This window comes from Syngnathus leptorhynchus, chromosome 8, assembly GCF_054491065.1.
Source record: "Syngnathus leptorhynchus isolate UIUO chromosome 8, UIUO_Slep, whole genome shotgun sequence".
Lineage (NCBI taxonomy): Eukaryota > Metazoa > Chordata > Actinopteri > Syngnathiformes > Syngnathidae > Syngnathus > Syngnathus leptorhynchus.
Window position 1 is genome coordinate 7,340,858 of NC_141202.1, and position 21,289 is coordinate 7,362,146.

At 40.2% G+C, this 21,289-nt stretch overlaps 3 protein-coding genes across 5 annotated transcripts; 2 read left to right on the forward strand and 1 right to left on the reverse strand.

The window, feature by feature from the left end:
* Positions 1-104: 104 nt before the first annotated feature.
* Positions 105-9,069, forward strand: LOC147052218 (aldehyde dehydrogenase, mitochondrial-like). The gene is made up of 13 exons (XM_085917626.1): positions 105-287; positions 734-838; positions 2,346-2,486; positions 2,748-2,827; positions 3,012-3,123; positions 4,347-4,475; positions 4,753-4,866; positions 5,249-5,351; positions 5,466-5,650; positions 6,756-6,920; positions 7,136-7,293; positions 8,388-8,502; positions 8,656-9,069. Exons 1-13 carry the CDS (start codon positions 171-173, stop codon positions 8,686-8,688), a joined length of 1,557 nt encoding a protein of 518 aa, XP_085773752.1. The 5' UTR covers positions 105-170; the 3' UTR covers positions 8,689-9,069.
* Positions 9,070-9,355: 286 nt separating this feature from the next.
* LOC147052219 (uncharacterized) lies at positions 9,356-13,634 on the reverse strand. Its single transcript, XM_085917625.1, is given in 9 exon segments — positions 9,356-9,621; positions 9,623-10,590; positions 10,925-10,995; positions 11,340-11,425; positions 11,747-11,855; positions 11,950-12,124; positions 12,327-12,430; positions 12,675-12,790; positions 13,042-13,634. Coding segments are annotated over 9 exon segments (2,136 nt in total). The 5' UTR covers positions 13,504-13,634; the 3' UTR covers positions 9,356-9,576.
* Positions 13,635-14,221: 587 nt separating this feature from the next.
* LOC147052220 (uncharacterized) lies at positions 14,222-20,668 on the forward strand. 3 transcript variants are annotated; one of them, XM_085917624.1, is made up of 9 exons: positions 14,222-14,369; positions 15,367-15,483; positions 15,580-16,222; positions 16,453-16,588; positions 16,821-17,002; positions 17,445-17,558; positions 17,709-17,935; positions 18,074-18,616; positions 19,124-20,668. In XM_085917624.1, exons 2-9 carry the CDS (start codon positions 15,439-15,441, stop codon positions 19,259-19,261), a joined length of 2,028 nt encoding a protein of 675 aa, XP_085773750.1. In that variant the 5' UTR covers positions 14,222-14,369; positions 15,367-15,438; the 3' UTR covers positions 19,262-20,668. The 3 variants fall into 3 exon arrangements, with proteins under 3 accessions (XP_085773750.1, XP_085773748.1, XP_085773749.1); XM_085917622.1 differs by having other exon boundaries at positions 18,074-20,668; XM_085917623.1 differs by having other exon boundaries at positions 16,830-17,002; positions 18,074-20,668.
* The last annotated feature ends 621 nt before the right edge of the window (positions 20,669-21,289 follow it).

Sequence of the window (21,289 nt, forward strand, 5' to 3'; positions counted from 1 at the left end):
AGAGAGAGAGGGGGGGCTATTATAGGCGACATTTATTGGTCAGGAAATCGTGACGTAGAAAGGGGCGGGGAAAGAAACGTTGTTGTAGAGCGCTCCCGCAAACTGCGTAGTGCGTACGACGGACTGACGCAGCTTGTGCAGACTCTTAGTGGTGGGTGAGATTTGCTGAAATGCTGCGTGCTGTGGTTTTTCGGAGCCTTCCCCGGGTAAAGGTTGTGTCGGCGTGCCACTTCTCCGCCGCGGCTATACCCGCACCGAGCACCCAACCCGAGGTCCACTTTAATAAGGTACACGAAAAGTTTCTGTCTACTTTCAGTTTTGGACTGTTACTCGTGCACGGGACGAGATAAGATTTTTTTCATGCAAATCATTAGTGAGGAATTAACCTAGTTAAACAACTAGAAGAGGGTGCCGCCTGCAAAATACGACTCATGTAATACACAATAAACATGGGTCCAAAGTGTAGTTATGTCATGGGACTTGGCTCCACTGCTGCATATCGTCACATATCTAGAATCTAAACGTGGCAATAAGCTCCCAGTAAAAATAAAACGAATGATAATCAATTAAAATAAACCGTTGTATAAAGCGGATGATTGATAAATGTACCCCTTAGTTTCTTTTACCAGTTAGTATGCATTTGTTAAATGAGGTCAAAGGTGTTTTTTTTCCGCATGCTTTTCTTTTCACTGCAGTACAATGCATTCCTGATTTTTATGTTTTATATCTGTAGCTGTTCATCAACAACAAATGGCAGGATGCAGCAAGTGGGAAAACTTTCCCTACAGTAAACCCATCAACTGGGGAAGTTATCTGTCATGTGGCTGAGGCCAATGAGGTAAGCAAACAATGCTTTCATTGAGCTCCTCTCCTCTTCTATGAACTGAAACTGGAAAATAAGAAGCTGAGATGTAACAGTAACCAATGCCGTTTGCAGACCCACTAGGGGCCTGATGGTAGGAAGCACAAAGGACCCCCCCAAGACATCAAACATGAGTAAATTAATCAGGTTACAAAAAGAACGGAACACACTTCTATAATTCAAGAGCCTTGCCATGTGCCATTTAAACACAACGGACGTGATAGAAGTGATAAAACCAAACTGCAACAGCAAAGCTTGACTACAATTGTTAATAGCTGCACAGGGAGGGAAACCAAAATTTAGCTCATGTTAATTTTTCCCCCTGCACAAAGTGTGTTGGAGGTCTTCAAATTTCAAAGGATTCAAACTGAGACAGAAAACACGATCAAGTAAACAATGTGGGCTTTCTAAAATGGGCCAAAATCAGCTGCCTCACGGGGCCCGCTAAGCAGCAACAGCCACATGGTTCCTGACAGAAACAGTTGTTGTTGCAGTTCTTTGATAAAAGTCATTAATATGGGCCCAGCTAAATTTCTGCTTCAGTGTGCAGACTTTCTTGAAATTGTTGTGTGCGCTTCTGGAACGCATTTCATTCAAGGCACTTACTACAACTAAATCTCGATTTTACGCAAACTTTTGGGCCCAGAATTTGGGAATCGCGTTAACCCTGAAAGCGCATTGTATAGAAAGTCTTGTTTTTTAGAAAGGCGTGGTATTATCTGAATTTTGTAAGGGTACAACTTTACGTGCAGCATCAAAACCCACCACACTGGCTCCTGGGCAAGGTTTAGTACCCAACTGCGCCTCTGAATGGACTTCTCAGCACTGCGAGCAACAGAGTACTCGAGATGTCGACCATTTTGGACACCTTCATCTTTAAATCACAGCTTCTGAACAATTTCTATGGTCATGAATTTATTGACACATCTGTAAATCAGTCTTGTCTGGGTACTCATTTAAAATAACTTACTTCAGAATTTTGACTGCACAAAATAAGATGACCTGGTCTGAAAAAAGGTCTCCAAGCCGCAAAAATTCCTAGTACCATATAGTAATTCCTGTTGAGGCTTGCTGCATAGGTCTATCCCAGCTGACCTCAGGCAAAAAGCAGACCAAACTTTCAAGTTTAACACTAGCCTGTCACGGAGTGGAAATTGAATGCACACAGGCTCCATGGAGGTCAGGCGAGTGAAACAAAACACTCAGCGACGACCTGTCTGAACATGTTTAACAAAAGATGATAGAGTCGATAAACAATGACATAGCAAGCTTGAGTTTACTTTCCCTGTAATGACATGGCACTCATAATCTGTGTAAGAATAACAGAAGCTCACCCAGGAAAATATGTCATTGGTTTTCTAAAAAAAAAAAAAAAAAAAAGACTTTATCGAGGATTTGTCATTGACAATTGTTGTAACTTACTTACTTTTCCAGCCATTTTAATAATGACACTAATCTTCAAAATGTGTTTTTATATTTCCAGGTTGACGTTGACAAGGCGGTAAAAGCAGCACGAGATGCCTTCCGGCTGGGGTCACCATGGAGACGGATGGATGCCTCTGCACGAGGCCTGCTTCTTAGCCGGTTGGCTGATGCAATTGAGAGAGATTCTGCCTACCTCGCGGTGGGTTGTAATGAGAAACAGTTAAAACCGCTGAGCTTTTGTGTGAATATAAGGCTTACAAATCCGTGTCACACACTAAATCAATTTTTATTATGACAAATCTTAACTGCCACGTACACATTGAAAATGATGGTTACACACAGTCATAAAATTGTTGCGCAAACACAGATTAATTAAAATTTTAAACGTGTTACAAAAAGCAGGTTATTGCGGATCCTAAACCAACAGTATATATTTGACTTTGATATTGTGTTTCCATAGGAACTGGAGACCCTTGACAATGGGAAACCATATGCTGTTTCCTACACAGTGGATCTACCCAATGTGGTCAAATGCCTCAGGTACTAACTCAATTGTGTTTTGGTCATAACTAGCCTGGAGTGTTTCAATGTTTGGTTCTGAAAAGGCATGGAGAAGGCAGAGGAGTTTTTTTGTTGACACTTTCTGACTCAGAGGGCCTTCCTCGTCATTGCGTAGCATAACGAGCAAGTACCCCCTTGTTTAAAGCATTTGTGATGTTCTCAGGTACTACGCAGGCTGGGCTGACAAATGGGAGGGAAAGACCATCCCCATTGATGGAGATTATTTCTGCTACACCCGACATGAACCCATTGGAGTCTGTGGACAAATCATACCGGTAAGCTGCTTAAGACGTTATTAATGGCGAGAACGAAACGAAGGTATTCACTTCAGTTCAGTTGAAATTCAGTTGACACAAAAGGTTTCATTTTCTCTTCATACAATGGAAGCTCCAAAATAGAACGTTGGGGAATCGTATCGTGGCTTTTAAATGCACAAGTGAAATAACAGATGGCATTTATCATGTTACTAGACCGCCCCTTCCCCCAATATAGCTTAATTTTTTTTGTTCTATTAACGCTTCCATTTCCATCAACTCATTTTGCTCATGCAGTGGTGTCCACTGCTTTAACGCCTTTTGTGAGTTGCATTGCGGGCTATTTATAAATCATTTCCCAACACAATCTGTTCATCAACATGCTATTTGATATTTTCACCACAGTAGATTAAATCAACACTCACCTTTTTACAATATTCAAAAGCAGTTTTAGAATGACAACTGGACATTTCTTCCTGGCTACCTTGATTAATTAACACCTTTTCTATTATATACCCATCTTCCACTTTTTCTCACGGTGTGTTTTCTACTTAAAATTCCCTTGAGTTGTGAAATTTAGGAGCCTGACTCATGTTGCCATACCTGAAAATCAGGTAATTCACCCAAATACCAAAAATAGGAGCAGAAATGTGCAGAGATGTGCTTTGCCATATGAAAGTGTTGTCTTTTTTAAGCTTGGACTTAAATGTTGTTGTTTTTTTAAATAATGTAGCAATCACTGTTGCCAAATCATGTTTTATCATTTTGAATTTGCAATGGCTTTAACTTTCATTGTTAGTATGGCCCGTTTGAGACTGGACTCAGCATTTGCACACAACACTTGACCTACTGAGGGTAAAGTCATGACTCACCCTTATCCATTATTTTACAAGGCTAACAATGCAATGTTACCTTGCTTGTTTGATTATGTACATGAATAAGCACTTTCATTCTCCACCCATCTTACCACTAAATGTTGTCTAGTCAAAATGTCCGCAAATTGTGACAGGTGGGAACTTGATACGTATTCCCAAACCTGATAATTTGGGAACCCACCCAGTGAAAAAAAGATAGCAGCATGTGCAGAAATGTTGCGGTGGGCCACGTGAATTACCGTCTTTTAAGCTTCACTGTAAAGGCTTTGTTGATAAAGCTGAGTCCGAATATTTGCTATATGAGATCAAACCATTGAGAGTGCATGCAAAGTGGTAAAGTTCTGTTTGCACTTCCTTTTCTCCCTGCAGTGGAACTTCCCTCTCTTGATGCAGTCGTGGAAACTTGGCCCCGCTCTTGCAACGGGTAACACTGTGGTGATGAAAGTCGCTGAGCAGACGCCACTCACCGCTCTCTACGTAGCCAACTTAATAAAAGAGGTACTTTGTTGCGTTGTGTTCGCGCTAATGGTTTACAGTGGTTAAGGAAATGAGGTCATGAATGAATAACTGAATCAGTATAAATATTTACTTATCAAAGAGTGGTTATTGTAGGCCCTAAAACACCAAATAACATTTGGATCGTAATAAAATAAAGCGCTCACCGATTGATAAGGGCTTCAACGAGAAAGAATGAAACACAAAGTTAAACAATCAATATCCTTCTGTTTATTTTATCAATGTTTCTAGTAGATTTTCTCAACTGAGTTATTTCCAGGTGGGCTTTCCAGAAGGTGTGGTGAATATTTTGGCCGGAATGGGACCCACGGCTGGAGCAGCTCTCGCAAGACACATGGATGTCGACAAAGTGGCTTTCACAGGATCGACAGAGGTAGGAAGCCCCTCCGAAACATCATGTCTTACGATTTTTATTCATTTGCAACTGGTGACTTCCTCCAAAATGCCAATGATCAGGTCCGGGATTGCATGCAAGTAACATTTTGGCCCCATTTTGTTTATATGCAATCTTTAGAGATTAGCCCCATAATTATATCAAAGCATCAGTTGTGGTTGTTCCAAATTGAGCCATGTATTTATTGCAAAAAGGAGAAAAACTTCCTTTCAATTCACTAAGAACAAACATGACTGACATTGGTCAAACAAGGTTTGATCATATTTATATTTCACGTTGTCAAGCCAAACGTTATGATTATACTTAAGCAAGTAAATATTTGGCTTCTCATAATAGATGTTTGTACATTTGTTCCTGTCAGGTTGGTCATCTAATCCAACAGGCTTCGGGCAACAGCAACCTGAAGAAGGTCACGCTGGAGCTTGGAGGAAAGAGTCCCAACATCATCTTGTCTGATGCAAAATGTATGTGTGCTTTAAACATTTTTTGGGGGGAAATGTAATGTGGTTTATTTTTTTCTTAAACTTTTGCCTTAATCTGTGCATAAACACTGAACTTTTTGTCTTTTCATTGTCCAGTGGAGGATGCCGTGGAGCAGGCACACTTTGCTTTGTTTTTTAACCAAGGCCAGTGTTGTTGTGCCGGCTCCCGGACATACGTCCAAGCCGATATCTACGACGAGTTTTTGGAACGCAGTGCGGAAAGGGCTAAGAGACGAGTAGTTGGCAACCCCTTTGATTTAAAGACTGAGCAGGGACCCCAGGTAAGAAATTCACAACATTACCGTGTCACATGATCAACAGAATCACAGTAAACCATCAGCGGGTCTCTTTTCTCATTTTAAACAAATACCACCGAAAATAAATACTTGGTTGCCAAAGTACTAATATTATGACAAAAAAAATAAATATAGTTCCACAGTGGGATTAAGCTGCTGCTGCAACACATAATATGAGGATTTGTGTATACAATAATTCATGAATTTTGACACCCAAAGGTGTTTTTTTTGCACATTTATCTGCAAGGCATGACATGTTTCTCGTTTCTGTTATATACAAAAGTCCACCAGTCACACTGAAAATTCTGTTTGCTTTCCCACAACAACTGCACTGCTTTAGAAAAAAACTATCCAAATGAAATATGACAGCTAAGCAACAAGGAAGAAAATATTCAACTAGAATTCTCAATAAAACATGCCAAGATCCTACTAAGGTTCCTAGTCCCGGGGGAAAGTTTGTGTGCATGGAATGGCTGTTGATGTTCTCCAATTAATATTTAACTTTTTACACCAGTAGTTAGTAACCTGCCTAAAAATTAAGATTTATATGCAAAACGTCCTGCCATAAATTCAAGTAAATGCTCTTTTTGACTCAATGACAACTCACAAAATCTGCTTTTCCTTTGCATGGAGCTTTTGTGCTTTTACAACCGAGGTTTAAAGGCTATGACACTCGCATGCCTTACATTTCATGCACCTAGGTGTTTTAGCTTCAAGGGAGAAATACTTTGCATTTTTCAGGAAAAACAGTTCCCAGGTGTATTTACATTTCTCTGGTGTGCCTTTGTCAATATCCCAAGGATATGGATTTTGGAATCATTTTACACAGTTTGCTTTTTTTTTTTTTCTTCCTGTGGGATGTGGCAAAGGGATTGATTACGCAAGTGTGTTAAAAAAAAAAAAAATCGCTCGTATGACAAAAACATTTTAACTTCTGACAGGAGCACTATGCTGTGTTGTGGTGCAGGGACACATAAGCAGAGGCGGATTGGGTTTTCATAACATTTATGCTTTTTGTAACACAAACAAAATTACACAATAGTCTGGCTCACACGTGAACCTCATTATTTTGCTCCCTCGTGATGTGCAGGTGGACGAGGAGCAGTTCAACAAGATTTTAGGTTACATCAGCAGTGGGAAAAAAGAAGGAGCCAAACTCATGTGTGGAGGCAGCGCGGCTGCTGACAAGGGATACTTTATCCAACCCACCGTGTTTGGAGATGTTCAAGACAACATGACCATTGCCAGAGAAGAGGTACACCTGACTGTGTTCTTGCCCTCTCAAGGACCCTTTTCATGGTCTTTATCTGACATGTCTCGTTATTTTTACAACTGAAATTAGATTTGTTTTCCACCCGTGCTTTAAATCTACATGAACTTATCTGTAATAGCAACACAGGTTATTCTGTCGATAATTAACCACTCAGCAGTTGAAACACAGAAATGTGCACTTTTTTTATTTTATTGCAGATCTTTGGTCCAGTAATGCAGATCTTAAAGTTCAAGACACTTGAGGAAGTTGTAGAAAGAGCCAATGATACTAAATATGGTCTGGCTGCTGCCGTGTTCACCAAGGACATTGATAAGGCCAACTACATTGCCAATGCAGTCCGTGCTGGCACAGTCTGGTAGGAGGACAAAACTGTTTTGTGCTTTTAATACCAAGTGTGGGTGTTCAGCAAAGTCGGATCAACCTTTGCAAAAATATATATAATAATAATAATATACAGTGATCCCTCCTACTTCGCGGGGGTTACGTTCCAGACCCAACCGCGAAATGGGAATTTCCGCGAAATAGAAACTAGATTTTTTTTAGCTATTCTTGGAAGATATTCTATTTTTATCGCTGACATCAACCAGCTCGCTGCTAGGGGACTTTCATATCAATGGACTGTGCGCTCCGCATTCATGCCTTAGCGACGAGACTAACAGTGTATTGCTATGTCCAGATGAAGGCCACCGCCGGTGGAGAGTGTTATATCTTTACTATTTTCCAGGTTCTGATGTAGCAAGCATGGTTCGGACAACGACGTGATGGGTACTGCTTTATTCCTTTCATCACAGTCAGTTCACTGGCCGTACATCGCGACACTGAACGTCCCCGAAGCTCCCCCTCCCACATCCGGGGTTTTCCCACTACGGAACATGAGTTAGTCCAAAATATACAACAGCGAGAACGCCCTGAAGTCACATGTGACGATAAAGTATACTGTACTGACTCTTTAATTTATTCATTTCACTTTTAAACGTAAGCTATCATTATTAAAGGAAAATGAAGAAACTCAAGTGGCCGCGAAACCTCGTGAAATGATGAAATTTCTGCGATAAAATAATTCATTTCCGCATTTTTGAAAACCCGCGATATAGCGAAGCCGCGATAGTTGAAGCCGCGAAGTAGGAGGGATTACTGTATTCTCATTCATCATTAGTCATTTTTGAATGAGTTCCTGTAACTAATCTGAAAGCACATTGGAAACATTGACAGTGTTAAACTAAAATGGCTAATTGCATTATTAGTTTAGATCGTCTGTATACAGTATGTTTTTTGTTTTTTTTAAATCAGACATGCATACAATGTATTAAATCTCATTGGACTGTGAATGAGAAATGTTGCAGTTTTATATGAATATCTACATATCTTGATGTACCGTTACTGTTTCTTGCATTTTTAAACTGTGTATTTCATTTTCATTCACCATAATTCTATCATTTTTTTCGGCAGGGTTAATTGCTATGATGTATTTGGAGCTCAGGCTCCATTTGGAGGATACAAAGCTTCAGGAAATGGCAGAGAGATGGGAGAATATGGCCTAGACAACTACACTGAAGTCAAAACGGTAACTTTTAGAATATATATATGTGTGCGTGTGTGTGTTAACACTATTGAAACCTGAAGTCAAAGGTTAGAAAATATTTTAGGTCCATTTTAAAATCCTTAATATGAATGTTATTGTAAATTATTAATTTAGTCCTACGTTTTCTGTTGCCAGGTGACCACAAAAGTACCACAGAAGAATTCATAAACAAGCAGCTGACTCATTTAAGGTTTACAGTACGCTGTCTATCTACATTTTGTTTCTGATTGCATAATTCAAGGATTAGATGGGTCAAATAATCACTTTTTATACCTATCCAGATTTTGAGTGGTTCGAAAGCTCCAATTATCTACCGCGTTTCTCATTTTTCCCACTTTCATGTGGCACAATTTGAATGTGTCATACTAGCATAACAACAATTGTATGGAATTGGATATTTGCTGCTCAGAAAAAGACACACATCACTGTAAGCATGAGTTTAAAATACCTGGGTTGCTGCTATATCCCATCTGTTATGACACAAATGAACAGATTGAACAAAAAAAAAAAATTGTCAATCCAAACCTGAATAAATTTGTACAAGTCTAAGATCATGTTCTCCGTCAGTTTTCCTCTGCTCATCCTATTCAGGGTCACGGAGAATGAACAAAGCAAAGCAAAGCCGTGTTGCATGGACAGCTGGTGGAGCTGGATAAATGTGCTGGATACATTTTTCACAGTTTGAGTGACATCAATCTACTCTACCAGAATCACAATTTAGCGCCATTGTACAAAAACTAATGCAGGAACTATTTGCCATGACATCAGTTAAGAAACAAATTGAGTGGCCAGCACATGAAAAGATTCTAGGAAAACAGTAAAAAACAATAACAAAAATAGGTGGACTTTTAATGCATGAATTTTATTGGAAGATGAGTGAAAAGGTGAAATTATCCTTCATTCTTAACACCAAACTACTGTTAGCTTTCCCAAAAGAGATGTCCATGTAGAAAATACAAAGACATTCAATTTAAATATCATGCCCATTTCCCTGTGATATTTGCACAGTCATCCTCACTTGATCAGTCAATCATCACTCCCAAACTCCTCGCTCTCCTATGGGCCACTTCCTGTCAGATATGTGACTGCTCTCCTCCACTGTACTTGTGACAATTATCACAGCAGAGTGACGGGAATCATCAGGCACTTCCTCAAAACTTGGAGAACTTGGAGTGACACCAACGTATTCATCTTGTACTTTATTTGTCTTGGCTGGGACAGCAAACTGACCATGCTGGAGCGCTTCACCTTCAATTCCAGAATTACAATCAGACCTGTCAACACACGCCGAGCCTCTGGATTTGGCAGACGAGTTTGATTCCCATTCTCTGATCTGAAGCTCTTGAAGCACTTCATCTCCATCAAGTCCTTTCCTGTCAGCATAATAGGCTACTTGCTCTGGTTTCTTTTTTAGTTTTCCGTCAACCGATTGACTGACATTACTCAACTCTGAAGAGTTGTTTTCAGCTTTACTGTCGGCAAACTCTTCTTCAGCTCTCGGCACCCGTTGAGTGATTTTAGATGCTGTGTTTTGAATAGGATTCGTGTGCTCAGCACCTGTGTTACCTCTATCCTCCTTGGACAGGCAACTCTTTTTATCGTTCTTCGAACACAGTTCAGCAATGGGAATCAAATCTGTGGAAATGTTTTCAGCTGAACCAGGATCAATCAAAGTTGTGTTCTTAGAATCATTGTTGACAAAAAATGCACCTTCTCCGCTGTCAAGCACATCTTGCGTGCTACGGTTTGAGATTACGATGTCATCTGGCGTTGGCTCCGTCTTGTGGCTGTCATATGTCGTCAGATACTCTTCAATTAATCCCTGGTTGTCTGTGTTGCTTGACATTCCGATTGCTGTACGGGGCCTCATTTGTTCCTTCTCACCATAAGACTTTGTCTTCTCGTGGTCTAGCTTTGTCTGTGATGGAAAACTGTCCGGTTTTTGAAATTGAACTGCATGTTCTCTCTGTTCTTCCTGATCCACCCATTTTTCTGCATCCTCCGAATGAAACGGTGATTCTTTCTTGTGGCGAATGAGCCAGCCAGGACTGCTAACTACGTTCTTCACAGCTGAGGCGGACATAAACCGTATAAAATCTCAAAACTCTATGTGGTCACAGTAACACATTCAGATTCTTCAGTTAAGATTATTACCCCAAGACATACATAAAAACCATGTGGTATTTACTAGAGCCAATATGGATACGTTTTAGGCCAATGCCAATAATTTACAGAAAATAAAAGTACCAATTAACTTGAAAAATACATGATGTATAACCCCCCTCTCAATTAATTTCAATGGGTGTCAATTATATGCAGATGTTTGAAAGGCTATAGTTGGCCAGCCGATCAATCTGTGTCGCCCTAGTATTTATGCAACAAATGAAAAAAATAGACGACTTACAGTTCTGCGTGTCGCTACATACGGAATCACAGCAGGAGCACGTCGACAGTGGTGCATCAAGCTCCTCCCACCTGAAAACATGAAATTGAAGATATTACACAAAGAAGATTATTTCTTTAAAAAAAAAAAAAAAATGCAGGTGCGACTCAGCTCAATTACCAGGTGAGACATTTTTATTTGCAGCGTAGTACCAGCAGATTAAAAGAAAAAATAATTGTAGAAATTTAGGGGGACCTATGTACTTTTGACATTTAAAAAGAATTTTAAAATAAGATGCATTTTACAATAAGAAAGTCCCCCAAACTAATGTAAATGTTGTGACACGGTCTAAAAAATATTTTACCTAGTACTCTTTATGCACTTCTTTTATACTGCACATCTGTTTCATAAATCACATATGATTTTAATAACTTACCTTCCAATAGTTTGGTTGTAGTTACAAGACTTGGAGGTGTGCGAAGTGGTAACACCAACTGACATTGAACAGTGAAGGTACAGCATCTACACAGACAACAGCTACAGTAAGTATTAAGTACAAGTCTTGCACTAGAAACAACTTCTGCAATTAATGTTCTTGTTCTACTTGTGTTTTTTGATGAACTGTTTTCGAAAACTTAGATTTTTTGAACATTCGAGTTAACACTGGATAAATAGTATGCAGTTAAATTCACCACCCGGCACGAATGACGTTTAAACCGAGATACCATCATTTCCGACCAAGTCAAGTGGCTCCTGCTTTTGATGGATGGAAAGTTGCACTTTAAATTTTAGTATGCATTACATATCTGAAATTTAGAATCCCATTACAAATATTTTCCTCACCTGTGAGACATCACTGAAGAGAAAGGCATCCATCGAAAACTTAAGCATGTTACCGCTTCTTGACCAGAAATAGGAAGAACTACCCTCCCGCCGGCTGTCTGTCATACAGCTGCAAAAGCAAAGTGCAAGCACCTCATTTAATGCAACTTCAACCAATGACTGAAAGACAACGATGCAAGTGCATGTTCATACTATAGACACACCCAAAGTTAGTGATGATATCCACTTTGGACATGCTATTTGGGTCTTTGGAGGACGTCGCGTAGCAGGAGTCAACAAAGACCCTCTCGCCTGGCACGAGGTTTCCACTCTGGGCCACAAAATTCACCCGCTCCCCTAGGAAAAATGAGTGGCCAGGAGAGATGGGCTCCCATTGAGCTGCCAAACACACAAATACAGGACAGATTCAGGAACCTAATGAAGAATAACAGCAGGTCCAAGGACTAAGTTGCACCCCCACGAATGAGCGAAGGACACAAAAAAAAGGGAAGAAACCATAAACACAAACAAGACTTAGAATTGACCATCTGTGTTACTATTGTATCATTGTAAGCATGTTGTATAGGAAGCTCCACTTTACCGTTACAGACAGTGAGGCTGAAAATTAGCTTCGTTCTGAGACTCTTCATCAAGGTGGTGTGCTGAATTTGAGGTGTGTAGCCAACTTGGTAAGAGTAATGAAACCTAAAACAGAACGTCAGGTTAACATCACACACATAAAACAGTCACACTAAAACGGCAGCTCATGGCTACAGGCAATCTGGCACTAAAACATACGAGAATATCATTTAACAAAAATAAATTTGTCTGATTTTGTGGTGTTTGAACTTTAAGGCAGCAATGTAGCTTGGCGATGAAGTAAATTCAGACAACAGTGATTATTTCTTTTTCGAGGGGAATTGAGCATGTGTGATAGCTTTAAAATGACCTGTTGTAAACACAATTGATGGAGAGTTTCAGTGGGAGAACACGGATGATGTAGCCTTGAGGTGGAGGGGTGTAGTGAAGAACGTGAGAATACACCAATTGACCGCCAGCGACAACCTGAAAGGGTGAATGGAAAATATTACATTGTTGGATAAGTTTAAAGGTTAATGGCCATTCACCGACCGGCTATCCTTACAGGACTTAATTTATTTGTGGGCCTCAAATTCCCCTATGGGAATATTAAATGCAATTTGTCACAGTCATGAACAATCCAATAACAATGCATCAATAATCGTTATACATATAAGACACTATGAAACATTTATTTCCAAGACTTTTTAAAAGGTTCCTCGAGTTTGTGTGTTTACCTGAGATGCAGCGGCACAGTCGGTCATTGCGTAGTGGAAAAAGAGGAAGTGTGAGGTCACAGTGTTGGGCGGACACGAACCAAGAAGGTACAGAGCTGGATGTGGCCACGCACGTAACTGGAAACGATCCACGCGCACCAAGATCTCATTTGACCCGCACCAAGCTTCCACAGGGCGTGTGCGTGGAGCCTGTGGTGTGCTGGGGTACTGCGAGGTCTGTGGGAACAACAGCGCAGTCAACTCGGCGGGTATTGAACTCTGACGAGGACCCGGCCGAAGCAACTCTTTGGCCACAAGCGGCTGTGATGCGTGCCGGTACACCGGCAGGTCATCGGAGGACGAGCGCGTGGCTTCGTCTTGGACAACCGGGGTTGCCTCCGCTGACCAAGTCAAGTGCTGAACCGGACCACCCACTGCTGAAGTGCAACAAAATATCCCCATGAGCCACGAAAACACCAACATGACTTAAAGTAAAGTAAAAGGAGTTATATGGGATGGGCGGCCAGGTATTTGAGTTGAGCCGCTAGCAGGAAAGTGCACACTGACGCCTTGTCTTGTCTGGCGGCTTCATTAGCACACCTGAGCGCTCCCCTGATTGGACAGGAGCCCAAATTGCGTTCGTGTATAATAGTTTTAAAGGAAAAAGCTTTTAAATTTAATATAACAACTCAAGCATTTACTAAAAATATTTAGAAAAAACGGGTATCGTTTTTGGCTTGTGTACAGTCTACATTTAACCTTTTTTGTTGTACGATGAATAGCCACTCACGTAACAGAACCGATTATTAAATAAAATCATGTTATATGAATCATATAAATGGAAGAAATTAGGACTCAATATAAAGGGAAATACATTTATTTGACCTTTGACTCATTGACGGAAAAAAACAGGAGCTCCAGTGAAGAAAATCTCATTTAAAAGGAGTAGGTCAACACGAGAAAAAAACAAGAGAATGTACAAATATACACCCAAAAAAAAACCAAATATAATATATTCTGTCAAGTATAAGCATTTCAGATTACATTAGCGTGAGTTCATGTTGCTGACATTAGCCGATGTGACTTTCCCGTTGGGCTCGGCCCGGAGAAGGAGGCCACGCCCACCAGGGGGGAGACCGGAAAAGAGTGGCCTTTCACATGCGCACGATGCTGCACGCGCAGCCAGGCCGTGTGCGTGTGGAACCTTCACATGGACGAGCTGCATTCGGTGGGGGTTCAAATGTGTCTCGTTCCAGGTTTGTCCGTGCGGGTCTGTCTGCTACTGCTCCAAACCTAAGTGGGCGCAGGGCTCACGATGTAGCACCGCTAGCCCGGTTATCCCGTTCGAGGTGGGTGATCTGTTCGGCCCATTGTTTCATTCCTGCTTTGTTTAACGACTCTGACCAGAATTTTGCCGTACACGTTCGCTCCAGTTCACCTCCCTTATCATCCTACATTTTAAGATTGTTCGGAGTCGTATATAGACGGACGTCAAAGTCGACATCCACACTTAGATCGATGTTATACTGTAGAATGGATTTTGTGACAGAGAGCAATCTTGTTACGTTATCGTAATGCAAGTGCAATCAAAATGACAAAAGTAACCTTTTGCAATGATTAACTGTGCCTCCGTAAATTATGAGGCCTATCATCAGACGATGTCCAGTTAAGATCTATGTGCGCGATAGTTCATTGACATGTAGTTGACAACATCGTTTCAAGATTTTTTATTTTGACTTGTGTCGCTGTCAAAATCTGTAATTATTGAAATCAGCTATTGGTATCTATTCATTATGAGTGCAAATTTGCATATTTCAATGGACAAGAGAAGTCGTGATCCAAATTGATATCCGAATTACAGTTAAACATTTGCAGTCACTTTTCCAACCCTTTATGTTGTGATGAATAATTCACTTACAGGAGCCTATTCACTTACAAATATTAATGAGTGTCAAATGTCAAAACTGTCGTACATGGACATAATGTGAATACAGCACACACATATGTGCTCATGTTTTCACATGAATTGAATTAAATACAAAATAAATTCCCTGTGACCCTTGTGAGGAAATGCGGTTCAGATAATGGATGGATGGACAAGATAAATGTGAATTTACAATAAAATTGCAAATTAATCAGATACACCTTTTTCAATCATTTTTATCGTGTTCATTAAAATTTCATAAAATTGACTCAAAAGTACATATATCAAAAAATGAATAAATTTTACACCCAAAAAGGTCAATAAACATATTGAACCTGAATGAGGGCAGTAATTATACATTTTCTATTTTTAATTTCAGATAAATATTCCAATTTAATGGGTTCTCTTTTTTTTTTTTGCAGGACACAAGATTTACACACTGACAGAAAAAGCAAAGCAAAAAAATCTTCTGTCATTCATGTCAACTGTGCAAGATGAGTACAGACAGACCCAAACGGAATATCATCAAAAAAAAATATGTGAGTAAAATGTACACGTACCGCATACTGTCCATGCGTTTGGAGCAGTGTGTGATAACTCCAAATTACCTTGCATGTTATGGTTTGTCTCTGTAGGACATCAGCGATGGGATGCCTTGGTGTGAGGAGCGTCTGGTGCGCAAAGTTCTTTTCCTCTCCCTCAGGGAATTCAAAGACACACGTCGTGCCACACACGGACACTTACCTGCAAATGGGCACAAACGCAAGCACGTATCAAAAGCTCCACTTTCGCTTGAACCACAAAAGTCAAATCAAAAGCCACAGCAACAAAGAGTCTCACACAGATTGCAGAATATGCAGAAAAAAAAACACAGCCTGCAAAAAACACAAGTTAAGACAAAACAGCATAGTGGTCATACCAACAAAGTGCACAAATCAAAGTTGTCTCAGGATACGCATTCACAAAAAAGCAAAACAACTCAGACAGAAGAGCGCATTCACACGCAACCAAAACTGTGTCGAGAAAAAACTGTGCAGCACACCAGCTTACAAGAACATGCACACAATAGGGCTGTCTCAACCAGGACATTACGGTCACGTAAAATGACAAATTCATCATCCACGTTGACCTCCAAATACACAAACACTACAAAACAACCACAGCGAAGCCAGCACAAGCACTCAGTCAAAAATAGGAGGCCGCCCAAGAATGTACAGCTACTCACGAGGACTCCAGTCGAGGCCGGGAAGAGGTCACGCTCTCCCAAAGGCATCAGGGGTCAGTAACAATTTGATTGCTCAGTCTATTTGTATTAGAAATTACACCACGGTTAGATCATTTTACAGCCAAGCTGTTAAAACTGATTATTAGAGTATACAATCAATACAGCACTTCATTCATTTTGTGATGTAGAATAACGAAGCAAAATGCAGAGGGATTTTGTCGTCTTGTTTAGGCATTGTGGGAATTCTCTGCTTAGTTACTAACACTTGTACCCATTGGTTTAGGTTCCATGGTTAATGGTAGCGGTCAATGTCCGTCCTCGCTGTCAGGCAGCTCAAGCTGGAGTTGGTCCTTGGAGGCGCGCCCTGAGCACTACCCTGCCAGCTTCTTTTATGACAAGGATGACCCACATAGCAGGAGGTCAGCTCGTCTTTTGTTGTTGTTGTTGTTGTTGTTTTTTTAAAAATGGTTTCATACTTTTTTTTGTGTGTCTTTGTGTATAAAAGAATTATGGACAAACAATTGTCATTATCATGTCAGACATGGAAAGACGCTAGGACATACTTTTATTTTGCCTAAGGGTTTTAGTCCTCACATGCAGGTTTTTATTTTTTTTTTATTAACCTTTAATTCAGATAAGTTTGTTTGTTAGCTTATGCAGGCCAAGGCTGCAAGCGCAAAGAAAATTTGCCCAGTCCCCACCCAGCTCTCCTGGTCCACCACCTCTGATGTCATCCACACAGTATAAACACAACCATAAACTAGCAGTAGTCACCAGTCTAACAAGACGTCGACCTAAAACCGAGGACTTCTTGTCTTTTCTCTGCCTCAGAGGTAAGTCTTCATGATGAAATTCATAATCTCAGTGCAATTTTTGTTTTTCTTATTGACAAATATTGCTCTATTGGCTATCATATAAATATATGCTCAGTTTATCTCTTGATAGTACAGACAGCATTATTGTTTTGAGTTTGAGCACACAGTGCGTAACATTTGCTGTACGACTTTCCTATGATGTGATGCATGGGCATATAAACTTAGTTATGTTTGTAAAAATGGGAATAAATTGATGCCCGGTGAAGCAGGATAAATTGTGAAATTTAACACACTTTGTTGTACGTACATGTTGTGCTCTGTTCTGAATCAAAATGTGTGTGTGAACACAGCCAAAGTCTGAGCTTTTAACACCTGGTCTGTATTTTAGCATCTAATCGTTCTTTCGCTGGTCACTGTCGGAGACACTATGAAATAAAGTGATTTTTCATTGTGACCTCAGGTTCAGCAGCGTTGCCAAGAAACATGGCCTTCTTGAGTGAACAGGATTTGAATTCCCATCTTTCCACACACTCCCAGATTGTCGCTGACAGGAAGAACACCATCATGCAAACAGGTGCCTTTCCACTTTGACACGTGATAAGAATGTTCCCATCTCATCAAATGCAAATTGGAGATGTTGATTCTCATCCCAACCACTTGACAATGTGCTCCACGGAAAGTTAAATCTTATTATGAATATTAGTTTGTGTGTGTTGTCCTGTAGAGCGGCCAGACTGTAGGTCACTGAACTTTGGAGGCACTGATTCAGCAGAGGGAAGCTCCCTCTGCCATCTAACTGCCCGGGCACAGCGGAGAAGGGAGAGAGAGAGGAAGGAGGAGGCAGGGCAAAGGCTTAAGAATGAATGTATGGAGCCTGGCAGGGGAGAAGATGTTTCAAAACACCACCTGAGACCGAGGCACTTCTCCATACAGCTCAGAAGAAATAAAAAGGTTTGTGAGATTGATTGGAATTTCTGGTCATTCCCATAGAAATAGTCCAACTTTGAAAATTCCCATATTTTTGTGACATTATTCAGAAGCGACCCATATCCGATATGACTGTGTTTAAAAGGTCTTTTCACGTTTCAGGTCTCCAAGGTTGCCAGATTTTCTGAACATAGCACCTCCTTTGTCAGATCGGTTTCAACCTTGAAGCCTAAAACTAGGGGTGTTAGCCAGCAATCCTCAAGCCTCAACAATAAACTAAGGGGCCAGTCTCAAAGCCTACCAGAAGTCAAGAGCAATCACCTCTCCCAACACAGCAACCACCAGCTGCCTCACAATCAATGCCTAACAGTTTGTAAGTTCTACAGAAACCCCAAGACTCTTAGAGGTCTTCAGAACTCAGGAACAAATCCAAGCAGGGCACCAGCTCCAATGCCATTGACTACTAACTTAGCCACCAGACAGCTCAGCGAGACCCCCGGGGTTGTGAGATTGTCTCGAAGAAGGAGAGGCCTCCCACCAGATGCTACTCTAGCTCCTCCTAATCATTTTTCTACCGACAATCCGTTAAAGAAGTGCAGACAGCAACAGTCCAATGGGAATGTTCAACTTGGTAGTGACTACTATAACGGTGAGACGGAGACTAACGATAAGGAAGATCTGCAAGTGGAACATGCTCTCCATGAGGTACGAAACACAGGTAACCTTGATGCGGAGCCTATACAAGACACACATATGGGAGAGCTGAAATTATTTAGGGACAGTTATGTTACGGCAGACACGCAGAACAAAGTTGATGTTGGAAAACTGGGCTCGGTGGCGAGCATCACTTCTCTCGAGGTCAAAGATAAATCTGACCTAGGTCCAGTCAGTGAGGTCATGTGCAGAAATGTGAGAGAAAAACGGCTACAGAGGAACTTGACAGTGGGGTCAGCTCTCAACTCCAAAACCATTCCCAGGATTACAGTTGCTAGGACTGTTATCAGAGCTGCAGGACACACTACTGTTCCTAACGCTCTAATCAACTCAGTGACATCACCATATGTACATAGCAAGCCACCAGCGAATAATTCTGCCAAACATAGTCCAAAGGGAACTAAAACAGGTGCTAGCAAAGACATTGTTACGTTTACTTCACCAGCCAGCAGCTGCTTTCTTGATGATTCCAAATGTTCTGCCATTGACTCTTCCAAGGGCTGGGCTGATGACTCAACAAAGGAGGGTAGCTGTTCTGTCACTTCCAAGGGCTCGACAAAACGTCTTAGGCAGATCCAATCTACTACCTCAACAGTTCAAACTAGGAGCAGTCAGAGAATCCTTCTCAAGCGCTAACAAACACCTGATCTGTGGCTGAACATGTTTACAGATTCATTGTTTACTATATGTAATATTTAAATATTTCCTCCTACAGAGGAGATGATCATTACTGTACACCCACAGCATCTAATGAGTCTGCTTAGGGAGCTGTCTCCAAAATAATATTAATAAAATAAAAAAATGTTTTCAGTCATCAGTTTTTATATACCGGTTTAGGTTCCCTGGTGAACTGGAGCCTTTCCTATCTGACTTTTGGTGAAATGTGGGTTAGCCAACTTAGACTTGCAAGGGAACTAAAACAAGATGCCAGCAAGCGTCATATTATGTAATGATTATAGTGTTGATTCTGTAGTTTTGTTGTTGAATAAATAATACAATCAATAAATCAATCATGCATAGCATTATAAAAATACAGAACAAGTATTAAAAAGATGTTTAGAATTGTAGTTTATATTCCAAAAAAGTTTACGGCAAAGCATAGTAAGAGGTGGATGGTTCGTTATTGACAGTACGTGTAGCTTACTATAGGCCCTACTATGTAGGGGACAGATTGTGTAATTGCAAATTCAATCAATGAAACATCTTTGTAAATGCAAAATATTTGATACAGCTCTTCTTGTATTGACTCGCATTAGATGGTGCAGGTGTACAAAATCTTGTGGCCAGTGAGTGAATTTGAAACCAACACTGGATAATACTGTAACATAGGATGTTATGTTCATGTATACACTTGTCTGTTCTGATGTGTGATTTTTACGTATATGTACAGCAAAAATAATTTGAGCAATATAATTGTCTTATGTATTAACTTTATATGAAATTTATATAGTGAACAATCACTATAACAAAACTGGTTTCAGGTGCTTCCATGTAATATCTCGTTTTGTACCTAAATATCTCACTACTTTTCTGCCCTTTCATTTTAAGGGTCCTTACTAGTATTGGCATGTTAGTTCCACATAAAAGGTACAGTCCACTTCAAAAATTTTGGAACGGCATGGTCATTCTTTTTGTTTTGTTGTATTTAAGGCATTTGGGTTTCTTCACAGCTCTCATCCACTCCTGTGTTCGGTACTCTAATATTTATTTTTTTCCTCTGGACATTCCAAATTGTTGAATTAGCTATGCCCAATTTTTCAAATGTTCCAAATGTATTTCTTTAGTGAGACCCATTCTGGAACGCTTCTGACACACCTTTCTGACTCTTATTGGAAACCTTTTGTTTGACTTCAGTGTGGTATTGCAAGTGACCACAAAAGCATCTGCTACATGACGTGATGTAAAGTTTGGATTGTCGTGAGCAATTTTTTTTTTTTGGCAAAGGCAACTGTACTACCAGCTTGTCAGTAGAACAGGCTTTTTAAACTGTTGCACATTTCTTTATCTGTTCAGTGGACAAATGTGATGTGCTCATAAATAAAATTGGTCTTTGTATATTTGCCTGTACGCTCTTTCTGAACATTTTTTGTATGGTTATCAATACAACTAAGTATAGTACATGCTAAATACTGTATGGTATGCAACTGAGCTCATAATTTTTCAAAAAAAACCTATCAATTTATCAATAATCAAATTTACAAAACGATACACGACTCACAAAAAGTTAGGGATAGTTAAACATTTGAGTGGAATTTGAGGATGAACCTAAACAGCACTATATTATAACCTATACAGGGAAGCTTAACAGTCTAAAATCTTTGAATGGACATGTACAGTTTTTATGTGTCAGCATGTTTTACACAACTTGCTCTTCTCTAACAAGGAGCTGAACAGAAAAATCACAACCCATAAATTGACATACAAGGATGTCAACTGCCAAATATGTTTTGTGAATAGTGTGTGTTGTCCTCCAAGCAGCTTGGGGTTCATTGCCTTGCTCAGAGGCGCTTGAGCAGGAATTTGAAAATTATTGATGCCTTTTAAATCCCCAAGGTAATTTGACTAATGAGAAAAAAAGTCATTGATTTAGTCAAGGATAAATCAAGTTAAAGGTACTAGTCAGTTTATTTTCTCATTTTCTTCTTGCTGTGATATTAATGTTAT